The 19,474-nt window shown below is 40.6% G+C and overlaps 1 protein-coding gene across 6 annotated transcripts in view; it reads left to right on the top strand.

Annotated features, from left to right (window-relative positions):
• Positions 1-226: 226 nt before the first annotated feature.
• The window catches only part of mark4b (MAP/microtubule affinity-regulating kinase 4b), an 86,020-nt gene continuing 66,772 nt past the window's right edge, over positions 227-19,474 (top strand). For all 6 annotated transcript variants that reach the window (XM_022198084.2, XM_022198083.2, XM_051957821.1 and 3 more), the window contains exon 1: positions 227-1,169. In XM_022198084.2, the coding sequence (XP_022053776.1) occupies positions 1,122-1,169 (48 nt within the window). In that variant the 5' untranslated portion in view covers positions 227-1,121. The remainder of the gene's footprint in view (positions 1,170-19,474) is intronic.

Here is a 19,474-nt window from a genome sequence, read left to right as displayed (position 1 = left end):
AAACCCTGAAATATTATCATGAAAATGACATTTACTTGCATTTTTATGGTTGTTTATATGAATATGTATGTAAGATAGTTTGGAAAAATAACTTATAATTCAGTTAATTGTGGCTTTAATTGGCAAGTGGCAGTTTTCTCGGATTTTTTTCGCGGAACACCTGAAGGCACCACGAGCGAACAGAGGAGAGAGAGAGACCAGACGAGCATGCGCGCGTCCATGTGCGTGTGCGCGGCCACCGACGCAGCAGCAGCCCTGCCTTTTCTGTCGTTCTGACGTCCGTTTTTCTCTTTCTGCTCTTGTCACGGTGTTTTTCCGGGCGGAAGGACCGGATCCCGGTTTTTATTTCTCCTCTCTGATCGGTAAACCAGCGCCGCGTTTCCGCCACTGGGGACACGTTTCAGAGCCGAGCGGAATGAGAGCAGCTAAAGGGCGGACCGGACCGAGGAGAACCACCGGGGAAAGCTGCTGCACATCCGCCGCTTTCTTTCAACACAACCATTGATTTGTCCTCCCAGGGCCGTGAACACCTCACCGCGTCTGGAAATGCGCTCTGAGCGGGTTCCGGTTCCTCTTTAAGCGGCCGTTTCTCCGCCTTGACACCCAGAAACCTCTCGTTAGCTCGCCACCGGGAAACAGACTCCCCCCTCTCTGAACCCAGACCTCCAGCTCTTATTTACCCTCCATCTGCTGCCTCCATGGTCCGGTTCTGCTCTTTTTCTCACCTGAAGACGATGCAGCCGGAGGTGGCCACCGGGAGTGTTTCGGTAAAGATCCAGTGGAGATGATCCGGTAGCGTCTGGGAGGGATTTGGGGGAAAGTGAGAAGCTGAGTGGGGGGGATTTCAGAGTGCTCTTGTGACTGGGCCGGCACCGTTAGAACCCACGCAGACATGAGGTGGATGTAGCGGAACACTTTGTTTTTACGCATCAGTTTGAGCTGGATCACTGTGTTGGTGATCCGTGCTGCCTTTACTGACCCTAACAATGAGGATCGTATGAAGAGTGAGGCTCATACACAGGCAGATCCCGGGTTGTTTTTGTGACCCACTGTGAACACAAAACCCACTTTTTTTCCTTTCCTTTTTAATCTTTCTTCCTGGAGCGCACTCAGGGACGAACATGTCTTTACGCACGGCACTGCCTGGGAACGAGCGGAACCCGGACCATGTAAGTAGACGCAGGCTCCATTTGTCACGTTTGAGGTCACAATTTTTAGTTTTATTGTGCTTTTGAAGAATCATAATAACCACCCCCTCGGGCCCTGAGATTAGCGAGCCATGTGCACGGAGCAGCTGCAATCAAGCACGGCGGCACAGACGCGCTAATCTCCCCCCGTAGCTCATTTGGGAAGCGCAAGGATGGAGATGGGGGAGGTTTTGGTGCTGGTTGGACACCAAAGAGGGGCAAAATCCACACATTTTAAAGATCCTGCCAGACTTTCACCTCCAGCCGGTGTCTCCAGTGCTCATGTTTGTCTTCCCCCCAGCTGATCAATAATTAATGCATCTGATGCAAGGCCACCCAGCCCTCTCCACACCCAGACCTCCCCACACCCAGACCTCTCCACACCCAGACCTCCACTCCATCCCTCCTCTCTCTGCTCCATCACCTTGCTTCCAGCTCCACACCTCCTCCTCCTCCTCCTCCTCCTCCTCTTCTCCTCCACCCTGTCTGGTCTGTCTGTCTGTCTGTCCAGTTTCCGCCTTGGATCAAACTGTGACAGACAGCCCAGTGGGCAGCAAAATCTGCTGTGTCAGGCTAGCCAGGTTCGTCCTGCTCCTGTTTTTCTGTGTCTGAGGTGGCGTCTGGATTGGTTCCAGGAGGCATCTCTGTTGACTTTAGTGCCCCCTTGCCTTGAAGCATTTTTTTAGTAAAGATGCTCAGGGATATGTTGTGTTTTCTTGGCACACAGCTGTGCAGAGTCTCCCTCCACCACCACCTTTATCTCAAGGGCACCTAGCTCACAGCAGCAGTCTGAAATATCACTCAGTCCTTTTGGATTTGAGGCTCGAACAAAGAGGTGCTTCCGTTTGCAGCAGCTGGCAAAACACAGAACACTTCCCTCCTTTTTTTGTAAAGGTTATTTAAAGGGTATGTCATCACCACCTCGGTCCCGAGACACTTTAACCTACAGTAACTGGTTTTGGATTTGTTTACGATGGGAAAGTCTGATTATTAAACCATTTATCGAGGTCAGGTCTTTCTCTTTAGGGGTATTTATTGGATGCTTTTTGAGCTTTTAGATGCTGTTTTGTGTTTTCTGACTCGCTCTGAAGTGTGACAGTTAGGTTTTTATTACATGCAGGATCCAGGAGGTGTTTAGATTCCCATGTGAACCTGTTGTGGCCGGTTCAGAACACACCCACATACATAACCCCAAACAGTGACGCCACAAATAGATGGAGACTTTTATAGTAATAATAAGCAGTCGAAAGAAGCTGAGTCATGACAGCAGGAAGGAAAACCTTTCTCTGGTTAGTTTTTACATTTATCTGCAGTGTTTGCTGGTTCACAGCCGAGTTGTTTGTTGTTTTCTGTTCCACCGGCGGATCTTTTCCCCAGTTTAATAACTGTGAGGGTGATAAAAGAGTTCCTCACGACGCAGAGCAGTAAACTAATAATAGAACCCATTAAGCTCTCAATGCGTCTTGGTCAGAAAGTTTAAAAAACAACAACTTGCTGGTTCTGCTTCTGCCAGAATCAGTCTGATTAGCAATCTCGTGAACACTTGTAGGAAAATAGTCTTCAGTTTTCATCCCTCGTTGAAGCTTTTATAGCAATTTGACACTATATTTTGCTGTTTAAATACAAACCTCACCGGCCACTTTATTGATGGTTGGAAGGTTGGACCCCTTTTGCCTCCAGAACTGCCTTAATTCTTGGTGACAAACTTTCATCAAGGTGTAGGAAACATTCCTCAGATTTTGGTCCGTATTGACATGTTAGCATCATGGAGTTGTCGAACATCCATGATGCCAATCTCCTGTTCCACCACATCCCAAAGGTTCTATTGGGTTGAGATCTGGTGACTGTGGAGGCCGTCGGAGTACAGAGAACTCATTGTCATGTTCAAGAAACCAGTTTGAGATGATCTGAGCTTTGTGACATGGAGCATTATCCTGCTAGAAGTAGCATCAGAAGATGGTCCACTGTGGTCATAAAGGGATAGACATGGTTAGAAACAACACTCAGGTGGATTGTGGAATTTAAACCATGATCAGTTGGTACTAAGGAAATATCTCCCACACCATTACTCCAGCAGCAGTCTAAACCGTTGATACAAGACAGGATGGTTCCATGCTTTTGTGTTGTTTACACCAAATTCTGCTGAAATGGAGACTCATCAGACCAGGCATGTTTTCCTAATCTTCTTATTGTCCGGTTTTGGTGAGTCTGTGTGAATTGTAGCTTCAGTTTCCTGTTCTTAGCTGACAGGAGTGGAACCCGGTGTGGTCTTCTGCTGCTGTAGAACATTAAGATTCGTGTTCAGGATGGACATTTCCTTCAGAGAATGCATGGTCCTGATAATGAAGCGCAGAGGCATTTTGAGAGTTGTGGTTATTTTGTATCTCTTTGTGATTACTTTGAGTGTCTTTCTGCTTGTTTTGTGTTTCTTTGTGAAATACTTGTGTCTGCCTGAACTTAATTTGTGTCTCGTGATAATTTTGTGTCTCTCCTGACCAGGACTACCACAGTGAAAGCGTGTTGATAATATTTATCTTCTATTGTCCAGTTTTGGTGAGCCTGTGTGAATTGTAGCCTCAGTTTCCTGTTCTTAGCTGACAGGAGTGGAACCCGGTGTGGTCTTCTGCTGCTGTAGAACGTCTTCTTCAAGGCATTCAGAGATGTTAATCTGTGTTCCTTGGTTCTAACCAGTGGTTATTTGAGTTCCTGTTGCCTTTCTATCATCTCCAACCAGTCTGTCCATTCTCCTCTGACCTCTCACATCAACAAGACATTCTGGTTCGATGTATATTTTCTCTTTTTGGGATCATTCTCCGTAAACCCTAGAGATGGTTGGGCATGAAAATCCTCAGACCAACAGTCATGTCACATTCAAAGTCACTTAAATCCCCTTTCTTCCTCATTCTGATGCTTGGTTTGAGCTTCAGCAAGTTTCTTCGAACACGTCTACATGAATAAATGTGCTGAGTTGCGTTGATGTGATTGGCTGATTAGCTGTTTGTGTACCTAATAAAGTGGCCGGTGCGCGTATGTGGTGTGTAAACCTGTAGCTCCTTTATTAAAGCGGTGCAGGGGAGAAGCCGTGTAGCCGTTAGCCAGGCAACAAGAATGATTGCCGTCCTCGCTGGAGCACAAGCCACTCTTGTTGGTAACCTCACCATGGCAACATCAGGGGGTCCTCCAGACCTTCACCTCCCCCATTGCTCCTCCCATCCCACCCTTCCTCACCCAGTCTGTCCAGTCATCCTCCCCCTCACTGCCGCCTTCAAACAAGAGGCCTTATCTCACCCCTTCACTTAGCTTAAGAGAGTTTTTTGACAGGAAATAGACGCTGAGCTAATTTTAAAACCGAGACAACAAACCGAAATATCTCTGCAGTGTCACCTGAGAACTTTACTTCTCCACTGTGTTAAACTTGTGTTTTTGATCTTGCAGAAAAGCGCTGTAAAGGTCAGGAGAAAGACAAAGTGAGAGTAGATAGAAGCGGTAAACATGGCACATAATATGAATGGTGTGTGTCTCTGTGCTTATAGTTAAACATGTCGGTGCACGTAGCAGTAAGTATAGTGCTTATTAGCTCCGTTGCATAACCTTGAATGCGGCGGAGGCCATCGTGCAAACAAACCCCAGATATTGATCCCCCATCTCGAGATCATTATCAACACGTTGAGTTATTAATCAGTCACACTATAGTCGACATGACAGCCAGCACTTTCACACCCCGACTCATGATTTGCACATTTATAAACCAGTCTGTCTCCTTTTTTGTTTTTCATCGTTTTTCCTTCTAACTTCATCAAGGATCTAAAGTCACAGAAACCACGTCTCAAACTTGATGTCAAGTCCAATATCCTCCAGCTTTTCCTACCAAAAAGTAGTTTTGTGCTCTTTAAACGTGACTTGAAGATGCTGTAATTGGGTGTAATTATTGCATCCTCTGGCATCCGTGTTGGTCTTGACATGGTACAAATTATGCTGGATTTTCAGATAATACGCATCAGAAACTTACCATCAAACCCAACATCAGTGTTGGTTTTTACCTTAAAAGGCAGAATTACATGTTTCCCTGCAGGTTGAGATCCAACTATAGAATTTTAGGCGCTTTATTTGTCGATGGTTTGTTGTTTTCTCGTCAGTTCGAGCTCGCAATCTGGCATGACAAACATCAGCGCTGTAATTGTGAAATAGTGATACAATGCATCGTGCACCCCATGACCGTAGATATCTCCTGTTTTTTCTATCATCGTCTCGCAAATTATCTCAAATCAGCTCAAGTTCATGTTCCTCTGTAGTTTTGCCTTTTCCACACGTAGACATTTAAACCAAACCAAACCTGCTCAACCTGCATCTGTTATCAGGCTGCATTTTAACTTTTGTGCTTGTGTTTTCTCTCGGGCTGTTTTCCTGTCGAGGATTGCGAATTACACATGTGTCAGTTATGTATGTTGTTCTGCTCAGATTCCAATGTTTCGATGACGTTAGAAACATTTGGATTTTTGCACGTCTTGAGTTTAGGATTGTATTTTTTTTAAATGAGCAGTAAAGCTCCTTTCAAGTGTAATAAGCGGGTTTGTTTGCATGCATGTCTGAGCTTTCTGTTGCCGAACTGTGGGAATGGACGAACTGTTTTGCTCGGGGCGGGTCATGAGGTTTCATCTGTGTGAAAGAGACAGAAAAGGAAGTCTTCTGGTAGGTGTGGGCGAGTGCTTGTGTGCACATGCACGGCTGTGTCGACCAACATGTCTTTCTGTGTGCCACTGCAGGGCAGAACGGGGCCTTTTGTGTTCCTCTGGACAAGCCAGAGATTCACGAACTGGCTGTCCGGACTTGTTACCTGAAAGCTGGCACCCACCTCTGCCGCATTTCGCGTAGAAACACCCCGGATAGAGTCAAAAACAGCTCCAGGCTTTTAATCATTTGGTCCACTGCTTTTAGGTAACTTGTAGCGGTCACAGTGCTCTGCCGATGCGTTCTGTTTCGTAAAAACATCAATTGAACACAACTGAAATGTGTTCGACACTGGAAAAATGCTCCTCTCAAAACAAACAAAAAACTTAGTTCAAGGAACTTTTACCTTGAAATAAATGAAAAAAAATCTGCCAATAGAACTAGTTAAAAATGACTTGGTAAGATTTCTTGTAGTAAGATGATATTTAGAATATTGCGAGCTGAAAATTAGCTGGGAAAACTTATCTTAAGCTCTATTTTACCAGGATTGTCAAGCTTAGGTGTCTTAAAATAAGCCAGACATGCTAAAGAATATTTGTTTTTCACTCAGAAATAGATTTCTGCTTTCATGTAACCTCCTAATTTGAGATGTATTAAATTTTGTTGGAATTTTCTTGTAAAATAAAACTCAGAACAAGATAATTTCAAGATTGTTTGACTTAACATATTAAAGATGCATTATCTTAAAACAAGTCCCATTTGAAATGAATTCATCTTTAATCAAATGGGATGAGACATTTTGGCTAAAAATAAGACAAATGGACTTGGTAAGATTTTGAGTTTTTGCAGTGGGGTGTAACAGAAGCCCACAGGTTGGAAGTTTCCGGCTTAAATCCCCAGAAAAGTGATTGAGTTACCATCTGTTGAGCCTGAACAACTACGACCAAAGTGCCCATGAACAAGTCAACGAGTCACCAGTCTGTCAAGTTGCTCTGGTTAGTCGTCACAAGCTGTGTTCACGCAGCAGATTCAGCCACGAAAGTGTGACTGTGAAGCCGGGCAGCTTCGGGAAAAGAGCTTAAGAGCTTAGCGAGGCCTCCTGTAAATGGCTTGCTCAAGAGCATGTCAGAAGCAGGAAAATTTAAGGATTTTCTTTTGTTGTTTTTGAATCGCGCTCGACAAATAGCTTTGCCGTCGCTTTGAGTGTTGATTCATCAGTCCATAATACCTTCTTCCAGTCTTCAGTAGTCCGTTGGTGGTGTTTCATGGTCCAGGCAAGACTCTTTTTTTCTTTTTCTGATGTCTTAGCAATGACTTTCTTGCTCCAACTCCAAGTCTTCTCTTCACAGTGAAACGGAGACTTCTTACTACTATGAAGCTGTACTTGAAGCTGTTGTCCTGTGAGCCTCCTATCACCAAGCTGTTGACTCTCAGAAACTTGTTCTTCTGATTCTGTTGTGGCTTAGGTTTTGTCACTTTAGCCACATTTTAGCTTGTTTTCTACAGATGTTTAATAATGTTGGACAGGTTTTTGTGTCATTCTGGCCACATTTTAAGTTGTTTTGGATGATTTTTTAGCAATTTTGGACAGGTGTTGTTCTTTCAGCCACGATTTAGGTCCTTTTGTAAACATTTTGCGTTATTCCGGCCGCAATTTAATTTGTTTTTTGTGCATTTAAAGTCATTGGGGTGGTCATGAAGATCAAATTTTGAGTCATTTTGAAAAGGTTTTAAGCCATTTTAGACAGATGTGAATTCATTTTTGGAAAAAATAATAAGAAATCTTGGACAAGTTTAGTCATTTTAGCCACTGTTTAGGTTGTTTTAGATAGATTTAGTGTTATTCTGACAACAATTCAAGTTGTTTGGGGCAGATTTTCAAGTAGAAACTGAGGCTTCTTCCTATGACCACTGTTAAGCTGTGCTTGAAGCTGTTGTCCTATCTCCAAGCTGTTGACTCTCAGAAACTTGTCTTCTCATTCTGTTGTAGTTTTGGGTCTTCCAGACTTCTTCCTGTCACAGTTTCTGAGGTCCTTTTGATGGGAAAGAAGACAGTACTCACTTCTTTGCAATTTCTCTGTAGGAAAGGCCGACATTTTTCCGCGTTATGATGGTCTGTCTCTCTTCTATTGTTAATTGCCTTTTCCTCACCATTTTTATAGCGATATACTACTTTCTGCAGTACAACACTGTTCTAATAATGCTCTGGAGGGTTTGGTGCCATGGTGTGTTCCAGCACTACTTTTATGCAGACAGAGGGGGTTGGAAGTAATCTAGAAAAGTTAGGACACCTGTAGGATTTGGTAGCACCAACTTTCAAGGCTTGATCAACCTCCATTGCTGCAGAACAGCTTTAAGTTGTTAATCCATTTCTCATTTTTTTAACCTCTGGGAATTCACCACTTACCTTTGTACCATTTCAAGCTATTCATTGGACTTGAACTACTTGAATTTCAAGGAAAAATTGGGGCATTCTCAAACGTTTGGCCAGTTGTTCGTGCAGACATAGTTGCTGTTAGCACAGTAAAGCAAATTCACACCAGCCACTAAAGGACATTTTGTTACTTTAGTTAAATGTTTTATGTTTAATTTTCATTGTATTGTATCAGTCATTAGACAAAATCAACAAAGCTAATTATTAAAGGTAAACAGTGTTTGATTAAAATATTGTCGGTATAAAATCAACCTCGATAAAGCTAAAAGTCATGATAAGGCTGATGTTATGTAATATATCTTTAAGCAAACACATTTTGTATAAGCAGCTGTGTGTGTAGATCCGGTTTCTTGCATCTAATCCAGGTGACTAAATGCAAAAATAACCATCAGGATTGTCTCTGTGATGATTCAAAAGTGAGGCACCCAGTATTGAGGTAGCCAGCTAAAGAGGCCAAATCAAAACATGCGTCGGTTAAACACGGTAATTAAACTTCACTGGCGCAAACTTAGAGTGTAATTGCCCTGGCTTTTTTGTCAACACAAATTGTTTTCCTGCCGGCTATTATGTAATTCTAGTCAAGAGGTTGGCCAACGGCTGCTGAACAGGTGGCGTTTTCCAGGGATTGAGCTACCTGCTGAAGAATGACGCCGTTCATGGAGGCCCTGTACAGATCCCCGCAGTGCAGATGAACATTATCGCACAATTACAAAAAAACCAACCAGCAGACGAGCATAAAAGACGCCCAGATGCTCGCAGTCGGAGCGCACAGTCGGGCCGTTGTGTTCATTGTATAGCAGGCCTCTGTTGTCGCCAGGCTTTCAGGTGTCGACTTACTGTCCTCTTCAGTGTTTCTGTTCAGGGCCAAGCTGCTGCACTTTAACCCGTGCAGACACAATATCTGCTCTTCCTGCTCGCTAAAATGTGTTTACATCTGCAGTAGGGATGTGCGCGACTAGTCGTTTAATCGTTTAACCACCTACTCATTTATTAAACGTTTAGTATTTTACTAGTCGGTTAAACGCTGCATTAAGCATCATGCACCTTGTTCTTCGGATCTCTGCCTCGGCTTCTTTGTAAACAGGCTGAGCAGCCAGGGAGAGAATTGCTCCTCCTCCCCTCCCCTCACACGCACACGTAGCGGGGGGCAGAGCCACACAGTTTGGGGAAGAAAGTTTGGAAAGGTAAAGTGGGAAGATGGCGACGCTCCCGCGTAAGAAAATCAGCACCGTTTGGCAGTATTTTGACGCAGCAGATGACAACAAGGTCGCCTGTCGGCTGTGTAAGCAGAAACCAGTGTTGCCAACTTAGCGACTTTCTCGCTAAATCTAGCGACTTTCTAAAGCGTCCGAGTGACTTTTTTTGTCAAAAGCGACTAGCGACAAATCTAGCGACTTTTTCTGTCGTTTTGGAGACTGACAGAAAAACTTGGATCATTCTGCAGTTACTGTCCTCAACGAGCAGCAGATGCTGCTGTGAGCTCCTGCCCATCCCAAAGCACAGGCTGTCAGTCCAGTAACCCCGCAGCAGTCCCACTGTCTGATTAGAGGAGACCCACATCACTCCGCGGCCAGACGGCAGATGAATCGCGCATGCGCAAAGTCACTACAGATCCCATCCAGACTTACGGAGCGGGATATAAATGAAAATGTTTCTTCACTGTTATCACATGGCTTTATAGACTAGTCGACTAGTCGCAAATAAAATTTGAGACTAGTCGGTGGGGAAATTAGTCGAAATTCCCATCCCTAATCTGCAGTGCGACTCTCCTGTCGACTTCATAGCTCCGTGAAGCTGCTCCATGTTTGGACTTGTGAAGGGAGATTGCAGATGTTTAAATGGAAATATTATGTTTTGTCTTGATTGAATGAAGCATATTTTGGCATCCACACACATCAATGGTACCATTTTTATTCCATGTTTTCTGTGTTGTTTGCTAACCCTGCTCTAATCACAGTAACAGGGTTGCTAATCCATGCTAATGCTAGCTTTTTCTCAGCAGTAGAAGCTAGATCTTTAGCTAGCTGTTACTGCTGACCAAGAGGACAAACTGACTGATGGAAAACAGTCAAAAGAATGAGTCTGATCCTGATAATATGAGGTAGAGTGAGACATTCAATCAAGGCTGACAATGTATGGAAATGTGAAAAAGAGAAGAGAGGACATAGCTTTGCTCTAACCAATGTATGCTCTACCCATTTTGAGACACAAAATGACAAAAACAAGACACAAAATGACAAAAATAAAACTGAAACTGACAAAAACAAGACATAAAACGTCAGAAACATGGCACAAAACAACAAAAACCAGACACAGAACAACAAAAATGAGACACGAAATGACAAAAACGAGACAGAAAAAGACAAGAACAAGACACAAAATGACAAAAACAAGACATAAAATGACAGAAACGAGACACAAAATGAGAAAAACGCCAAAAGCGTCATCAACAGGGTTGTTGTGGGACACACATTCCATACATAATAATTATTATTTAAAATATTATGTTGATTAAAAAAATGTTCCCACAATGAAAAGAGACATCAATGGAAAAAAAATAACATAAAAAAAGGAGATTTAAATTTCATTTTAACTGTTTTGAGATTTGGTCATCAGGGGGGAGAGAAATTGTATTTTAGGGGGAACTCCAGACTTATTTGGTATTTAAAAATATTTTCAAACATTCTTTTCTTATAGTTTTTTTTTAGATTTGGTCTCTGGACAAGTGAATTTACACAACAACTGCATGTTTTAGTATTTTGTACATGGATTATTTGAAGTCTGATGGGTGAAATATCCTCCAATATCTTAATTTTTTTTTGACAAATCCGTACACTTTACTTTCCACTTTTTTGTACATTCAGTTGTATAAATGAAAGAAGCGGTGAATCCATACGGTTCCTGCACACAGCATGTTCATTATGTTTTATTTTGGTGTGCGGCCGCTGCCTTCACACTGTGTTCTTTGTGGCGTTCTTGTACTTTCTGCTGCAGGTTGTTTACTCGGCGATAAAGACGGCATCATGTGATTTATGTGTGTGTGCGGCTCTGGTTTTTATGCGGCTGCTGTCACTGTTTCTGTCCATTAGCTGCTACTGACAGAAGACTTTAATCATGGTCAGCGGAAAGTGTGATACTGCCGTTTTCACAATACTTGCAGTTCCTGTTTGAGTTGGACTCTGTTGCTTTATTAGATGGAGAGATAACAGTACATTGTAGGACATGTCGACCGCTGTGCCACAACTCCCACTAGCTTAATAGCTTCCTGAGTGTTGTTTTAAAGAAACGCATCAGCAAAATCAGCAATCTTAATGAACAGTTTCCTTCTTTAACATTTTTATTTCAAACTGAGCATATAAAGGCACATCTTTCAGGAGACACCAGTCTTGAATTAAAATGGAAAGTCGTTTCTTCGACCACTTAAGAGGAGCTACAGTAATCCCCAAGTGGGTCGTGTCTCTGCCGTCGATGGTTCGACCTCTCAAAAAAATGGCTTTGGGCGTGAATGAGAAGCAGATTGTTGTTTTGGATCAGACTGCAGACAGAGCAGAAACAAAGGCAGAGAGCTGAGGGAATAACAGAGGAGTGAGTGGGCAGAATGTACTGGACATAGATTATCAAGTCAAGAGCGAAATGACTTTTGGAGGGTTTGACTTCATGCTCCTTCGAGGTGGATTTTACGGCTACGGCGAATAGAAAGTAAAGCTAATAGACCGGTGACTCGTTTCAGAGGAGACAAGTCATGTTTGAAATGGTATTTGTAGTGTTTTTTTGAGCAAAACTACAATTTAAACAACTTTTTTTTGCAGTTTTGGAGGCCTTCCTAGCACACTGAGTTGTAGTTCTTGCTAAAAATAATAGGTAATAAACCATAAAAGGCTTGATTAGCTCAGCTTACACATCAATGGTACCATTTTTAGTCCATGTTTTATGTGTTGTTTGCTAACCCTACTCTAATCACAGTAACAGGGTTGCTAATCCATGCTAATGTTAGCTTTTTCATCAACATTCAATCAAGGCTGACGGTGTTATGAAAATATGAAAAATAGAAGAGAGGCTATAGCTTTGCTCTACCCATTCTTGAGACACAAAACAAAAACGAGACACAAAATGAGAAAAACGAGCCACAAAATGACAAAAACAGGACACGAAATGACACTGCTGACCAAGAGGACAAACTGACTGATGGAAAAAAGCAAGAACTGCTCAAACAAACCACCAGTTTGGACAGACTTTGTAAAAGAAACTGAAGCTAAATGCTAAACTATCACAAAGTCAACTGTAATCCACTGTAAACATTCATCATATTTTACAGTTCAAACATCTACACATGGACAGTTTTCTTGTGGGAAAACCAGCATTTTGGATGCACTCATTCTAGTTTTGACCTCCTAGCGGTACTTTAGCTAAAGATTTCCTTAACTGCGTTCCTGTTTACAACCTGTGTGGTTGCCTGGGTGCATATTTCTAGCTTCGAAAGACTTAATTTGAGGAATGTTGCTTTCTTTTTTTAAAAAATCTAATCTGGTCTGTCTATGGTCGGCACAAAAGTGAAACCCGAATTGGAATATAATAGTTTTATTGCCATTTGCACTCATACAGCACGAGTAGATTGGAATTCTTTGTGGGTTTTCTTGAGTTTATGTATGAGGAAAAATACAATTTTTAAACAGCTAAGAGAAGCAGCAATAAAGAAGAAAAATGCCAATGTTCATTAGAAAGCTTTTAAAAATGTGAAAAATAAGTTAAGTACACATTACAAAAAGAGCACCTTAAATAAAAAAGAAAAATTAAAAAAATGTAAAAATAAAGAAAGAAAGAAAGAAAGAAAGAAAATAAAGTCAGTGTACATTATAAAAAGAAACATAACATTGTAATGAAACATAAATTAGAAAAAAAATACATGTTTTATAGAGAGCACCTTGTATTAAAAATGATTAATTAAACAAAATTAAATTAAAAAATAAGTACACATTTCTTAAAAGCACCTTGTACTAATAAAATTAATATGTGAAAAATTGAAAAAAATTGAAAAATAACATAATTACAGATTATAAAAAGAGCACCTTCTTGTATTTAAAAGAATAAAAATAAAAATAGGTACACTGAAATGTGAATTGCACATATTTTGTGGTATACAGATGGTTTTTTTGCACAAGAAAAGGGACATTATGTGCGGTTTGATGGGGCAGGAGTGGTCGGTGAGGAAGTTAATGTTAAAAACTTTCCTGTATGGGATTGTAGCTGGGTTTAAATTTGTAAAAAAAAATATCTTTTTTTGCATCCGTGGCGACTTGAAAATGCATCTGGGAGCGTGCAGTGACGCAGCGTTTAGGAGAACGGATCATTAGCGAGTGAGAAGCCGAGGTCTGGCCAAGGAGTGACTCAGCGCTTTAATCCAACCAGAATAAATGTGACCCTTGCTCAGCCCTGTGGTGGACGATATGCTGAGTAATGTGGCACGTCTCCAGCGGCGAACAGAAAGCATCTGTGTGTGTGTTTGCAGCACTGCGCCGTCCAGACTGAGGAATCCAGTTACACTTTGCATGCTGCAGCCAGATAATGTCAGACTGGAGGAGGGAAGCTGCCTTTAACCCACAGTGTCCTCTTCAAATTAGTGCCGTCTGGCTCATGTTGGCTCCAATATGCAAATGTTAGTCAACAGAAGTTCACAAAATGCTGAAGGTTTTTGAGTTTTCTTAAATCCAATCAGGTATTCTATCATGAAAGGGTCTTAAAAGAGCATCACGGTGCACGAAATACTGGAATTTACTCGTTTATTTATTGTTTTTCAGTGGGATTGTGAAGGTAATTTTTAAATGGGATGTGTGAGTCATCAGATTTTGAGTCAAAAAATTCAGTTTTTGTCTTATTTTTGTCATTTTTTGTTTTGCTTGACTTGTTTTGTGTGTTGGTTTTGTCTTTTTATGTTTTTTTTTGTCTTGCTTGTGTTGTTTGCCTGTTTTGTTTGTCATTTTGTTGCTTTTTCATGTTTTTATCTCATTTGTTTAATTTTTTTGGTCTTATTTTTGTGCTTTTTTGTCGCTTTGTAACTTTTTTTAGTCAGATTTTTGTCTCTTGTTTTGTTTTGTGTCTTTTGTTGCGTTTTTTTGTCATTTCTTTCTTACTTTTGCCATTTTGTGTCTCATTTTTGTAATATTTTGTCTTGTTTTTGTTGTTTTTTTGTCTGACTTTTGTCGTTTCTCATGTTTTTGTCATTTTGTTTTTCCTTTTTGTCTCGCTTGTGATTTTTGTCTCATTTTGTCATTTTGTGTCTTGCTTTATTTGTTGTTTTGTCTATTGTTTTTGTCATTTTGTTGCTTTTTTCATTATTTTTTGTCTGGTTTGTGATAATTTGAGTATTTTTTGTCTTATTATTGTGCTTTTTTGTCATTTTGTAACTTTTTTGAGTCAGATTTTTGTCTCCTGTTTTGTTTTGTGCCATTTGCTGCATTTTTTGTCGTTTTGTTTCTTGCTTTTGCCGTTTTGTGTCTCATTTTTGTAATATTTTGTCTTATTTTTGTTATTTGTCTTTTTCTGTCTGACTTTTGTTGTTTGTCTCATCTTTTTGTTTTTTGTTTCCTTTTTGTCTTGCTTGTGGTGTTTGTATGTTTTGTTGCTTTTTCATCATTTTTTGTCTCGTTTGTGTCTTTTTTGTCTTATTTTTGTCCGTTTTTTGGTGCTTTGTAACTTTTTAATCCAATTTTTTGCCTCTTTGTTTTGTTTCATGTCGTTTGTCACATTTTGTCTCATTTTGTGTCTCATTTTTGTAGTTTTTTGTCTTGTTTTTGTTGTTTTTTTGTCTTTTTTTGTTTGACTTTTGTCATTTTGATCGTAAAGTAAAACACTATGTCATTCAGTTCCGGATACCTGTGACTAAATGTTTTGTGTCTTTGTAGACAAACTGTGATCTGTAAGTTGTAATGTGTAAATGATAAACTTTCAGGTTGTTCATAATGTTTTGTACAAAAAAAAAACATTTTTGCACTAAAACAAAGGAAAAATTGGAGTTGTAGTCATTTTACAGTACAATGAAATTGCTATCACACACTGATGGGGAAGCTGCCATGCTAGGCGCTAACCACAGCTCATCAGGAGCAGTTAGGGGTTCGGCGTCTTGCTCAGGGCAGCCTGTCCTCAAACCAAAAACGACCACATAGGTCGTCTGTACACGCCGTATTACGACCGAGTGTTACGTTTTGACTATGCGACCTCTGGCGGTTGAGTAAATATCGACACTCCGGTGTTGCAGGTGAAACGTCACCATGAACAAACATTTATCTAACACTATCCCTATCCCTATCCCTAACCCTAACCATAACCCTAAACCCGTGCTGGGAAAGTGAGGAAAAAGCCGTTTCGCGAGGGAAAAGCCGTTTCTCGAATTAAATCCCGTAATGCGTTCCTTTTCCCCGTAGGGGCGCTAACGTAAATACGCTCTCATGGGTCGTATTCCGGTGCACGTTACATACGACCGATGTGGTCATATGAATTTGAGGACTTGTTGCTCAGGGACACCTCGGCATGAGCTCTCCAGGTTGCAAGACGGCCACTCTACCCACTGAGCCATGCCGCACAGGTTCTTATGCTGTGATTTTACTGGTCCCTGGAGATCAAACTGGGCTGATTGTTTCCGCTGAACTAAAATGAGTTTGATTCTCCCGCTTTAAAGCAACTTTCGTGACCTGAGAGCCCAAGAAACCCATTTTAAATCCACTGTGACGTGAAAACAAAAAGCTGTAAATCTTGTCAGTTTACTGGGAGAATGAAATGAGGCTGGTCTGAGTGAAAATCCCGAAAGGTCACATTCTTTAAGTCCATGCTGCTGGATTTGGCTCGTAAAACGGGAGGTTGAGCTTGAACTTGCAGTAATAACAGCACAGCCAGTGCAGAGGACAGATACAGTACATACAGTACACAGTACATACAGTACAGGGTACATTCAACCTGCTCTCACTCATTCTGCCTAATGGTTCTTAATAGGAGTTTGAACGAGTCTATCAGCTGCTGTGTAGCTTTAGTCATTCTCTAATGACGAGCAGAATCAGCATCGGTATTTGATGTGTTTTGCTTGATTGCCGAGTGTCATTTGTTCGTAAATCACCGTCAGTTATTCTAAGAATCCAGCCGTTTCGATACAACGTAACCTCTGTCAATTACCCGTGCTTCTCTCTCCCACACTTCCTGTCGCAAGCAGAAAGTGCTGCTACAAAGAGAGTGAGTCATGAAATAAAATACCCTCTCCAAATGAATTTTTCCTGCGACGAAAGTGAAGCAAACGCGATGACGCTGCCATGGGAAGCTTTTGTTCCTGCGTCAGTGCTGAAATGTTCAAGTGAGGTTTGATTATTGATAATTTGGCTTTGAATTCAATGTTAAAATAAACCAGAATATATGGGATTAACTGAAAGGCTGTTGATTTTTGTGACTTTTCTGTATCTTAAAGTGAATTCTGTGCTCTGATTAGCCACAACATTAAAACCACAGTCAGGTGAAGTGAATATTTATCTTCTCAACACATTCAAATGGAATGCAAAGCAAAAAAAAACCTTGGATAGTGGTGTTTATTTAGCTCAGGAGTGGCAAACTCATTTTAGTTCAGCCCAATTTGATCTCAAGTGACCAGTAAAATCATAGCATAATTACCTATAAATCAGCACAACTCCAAATATTTGCTTTGTTTTAGTGCAAAAAAGGAAAATTTGTAAAATCTTTTTATACCATGTTTTGAACAACCTGAAATTTCTCTTTAAAAATAAGTGACATTTCAACAACATTATGCCTCAGTTTGTCATTTACACGTTAAAACTTTAACAGGTTATCTACAAAGGCACCACACATTTATCTGGAACTGAACAAAATAGTATTTTACTTGATGGTCGAAACAACTTGTCAAGGTTTAGAAATTCCATTTAAATATACATTTTAAAAAATGTACAATGTCTGTAATGTCTACACTTTACAAAGTCATTGATTTTTTTGGTCAGATTATGGGGAGTTTAGAGGTTAGATCAATGATTTGAGCTTAAAAAAAACTCTAACGTGTCACAATGTGGTGTTTTTGGTGGTTTCCTGTGGTGTCTGGCACCAGGAAATAGATTCTATGGTTCTGTAAGTTGTAGGAGTGCTCAGTCAGAAGGATTTTTTGGTCAGATTCTGGGAAGTTTGGAGGTTTGAACTCTTGGTCCTATTCCTCTAACTGTTTCTGAGATGTTTTTGAAGTTTGAAGAAATGCATCGTCCTGCTACCCCTGGTTTAGATGTTACTTTGACCTGTAACACCCAAATGAACTACGCTGCAGACCAGGCCTCCCTAGCAAGACAGTGTACTTTTTGAAAAACTGCTCAGAAACAATTAGAGGAGCATGACCAAGAGCCCAAATCATCGGTCCAACCTCCAAACTCCCCAACATCTGACCAAAAAAATCAATCTGATCAATCATTCCTACAACTTACAGGACACAAAAGATCTATTTCCTGCTGCCAGACACCACGAAATATCCCATATTCTGTCTGGTCATGGCTTTTTGTAGCGACATTATTGAGACTTATTGCTAAATATTCAGGTGGTTTTGATGTTGTGACTCACTGTTGCGTGTAATAATGGCTTTTTCCAGTGTACATGACAAATGATTTAGCTTTAGAAACTGGCGTCTGTTGCTTTCTCATTGCACAACTCACAGTGGCAGTTCTTTTTTTTCTTCAACAAATCTATTATCTGGAACGAAACACTCGGTGCTTCGAGAACAAATCAGACCACACGAGCTGCTGACTGGAGCCATATCTCCACAGTATCTGTCTGTTTGTCACGGCCGCCGACATGTTTCTCTCTGGCAGCTCTGTCAGGAAACGCTTGCCGAGTGTCGCAGCTCAACATGTGACACGTCTGCTGTCATCGGCGTGACATCTCGCTCTCTCTCCAGGACAGGAAGTGACGCAGGTTATGCTCTCGCGACTTCCTGCTGCTCTTGACAAACACTCCTGATGGATGAGTGAGGAGTTCAAACACTGATCCTGAGTTTAAAAATGTAGTGAAGACAGAAAGGAAAAGATGTATTGTGTGAGTAGACAAAGCAAATATGTCAAATATTTAACATGTACAAGATCATTTTTAGTATTTGTTGTTCAGAACAAGCAGAAGCAGGAGGACAGCATCATTTATCGCAATAGATGATCGATAAACTTCCAGTTTTAAAGGCTGATCACACCAGAAATACTACTTATAACTCCACAGGTTTATTCAAGGAGTACTCCACACAAAGTACTACTTCATGTCCAAGTACTAGCTTATTTCAGCCAAAATACTACTTGTAGTTTCAAAAGTATGTTCCGTCCAAGCAGTACTTTTTCACAAGTGATGGATTTAAAGGTTTATTCAAGACAAAACACTACTATATGTCCAAGTACCTATCATTTTAAAGTTTTATTCCACTCAGATAGTACTCTGTAAGTACCAAGGTACGGTTTTAAAGGTTTATTCCAAGATGCTTGCTGTCCAGTTGCATTTGGAAAATTATGTAAAAGTAATTATAATAATAAATTTATTTATGTAGCACTTTCCAGTCAAAGTGCTTTACAGAGAAAGCAGCAGATAAATTGCGATAAAATGATAACTGATAAAAAAAATGACTGAAAAGACACAATAACAACAATAACAACGCTAAAGAAGACACAGTACCTCACAAGTTATGATTCATACGCAGCAGAGAACAAGTGAAGAGTTCATTTGCAAAAACAGATAACTCTGTTTTATAAATTTTCAGAAAACTCATTTTGTTTATTGTTTACTTGAGATAATGATAATAATCACACTAAGAATTTATTTTTTCTCTATTTTATCATGTATTTTTCTACTGAGTCAAATCCACTCAACTTCAGTTTGATTGATATCTCAAGTAAACAATAAAATAAAAAGTTTTCTGAAAATTTATCAAAACGGAGTTATCTGTTTTTGCAAATGAACTCTTCAAGTGGGTCTTTAGCTTTGCTTTGAACACCACCACTGAGCAAAGCTAAGTGTATATGTATATTCAGCCAAAATAGTCCTTATAGTTTCAAATGTTGACTCCTCCCCAACTGCCCTTACGAGGGTTTGTTCAAGACACAATACTACTATATGTCCGAGTATAATATAGCCTAATTTTAAAGTTGTATTCCACTCAGATAGTACTCTGTAACTACCAAGT

Source organism: Acanthochromis polyacanthus, chromosome 13, assembly GCF_021347895.1.
Source record: "Acanthochromis polyacanthus isolate Apoly-LR-REF ecotype Palm Island chromosome 13, KAUST_Apoly_ChrSc, whole genome shotgun sequence".
Lineage (NCBI taxonomy): Eukaryota > Metazoa > Chordata > Actinopteri > Pomacentridae > Acanthochromis > Acanthochromis polyacanthus.
The sequence above is the reverse complement of the archived record's forward strand: the minus strand, read 5'-3'. Positions and strand labels throughout refer to the sequence as shown.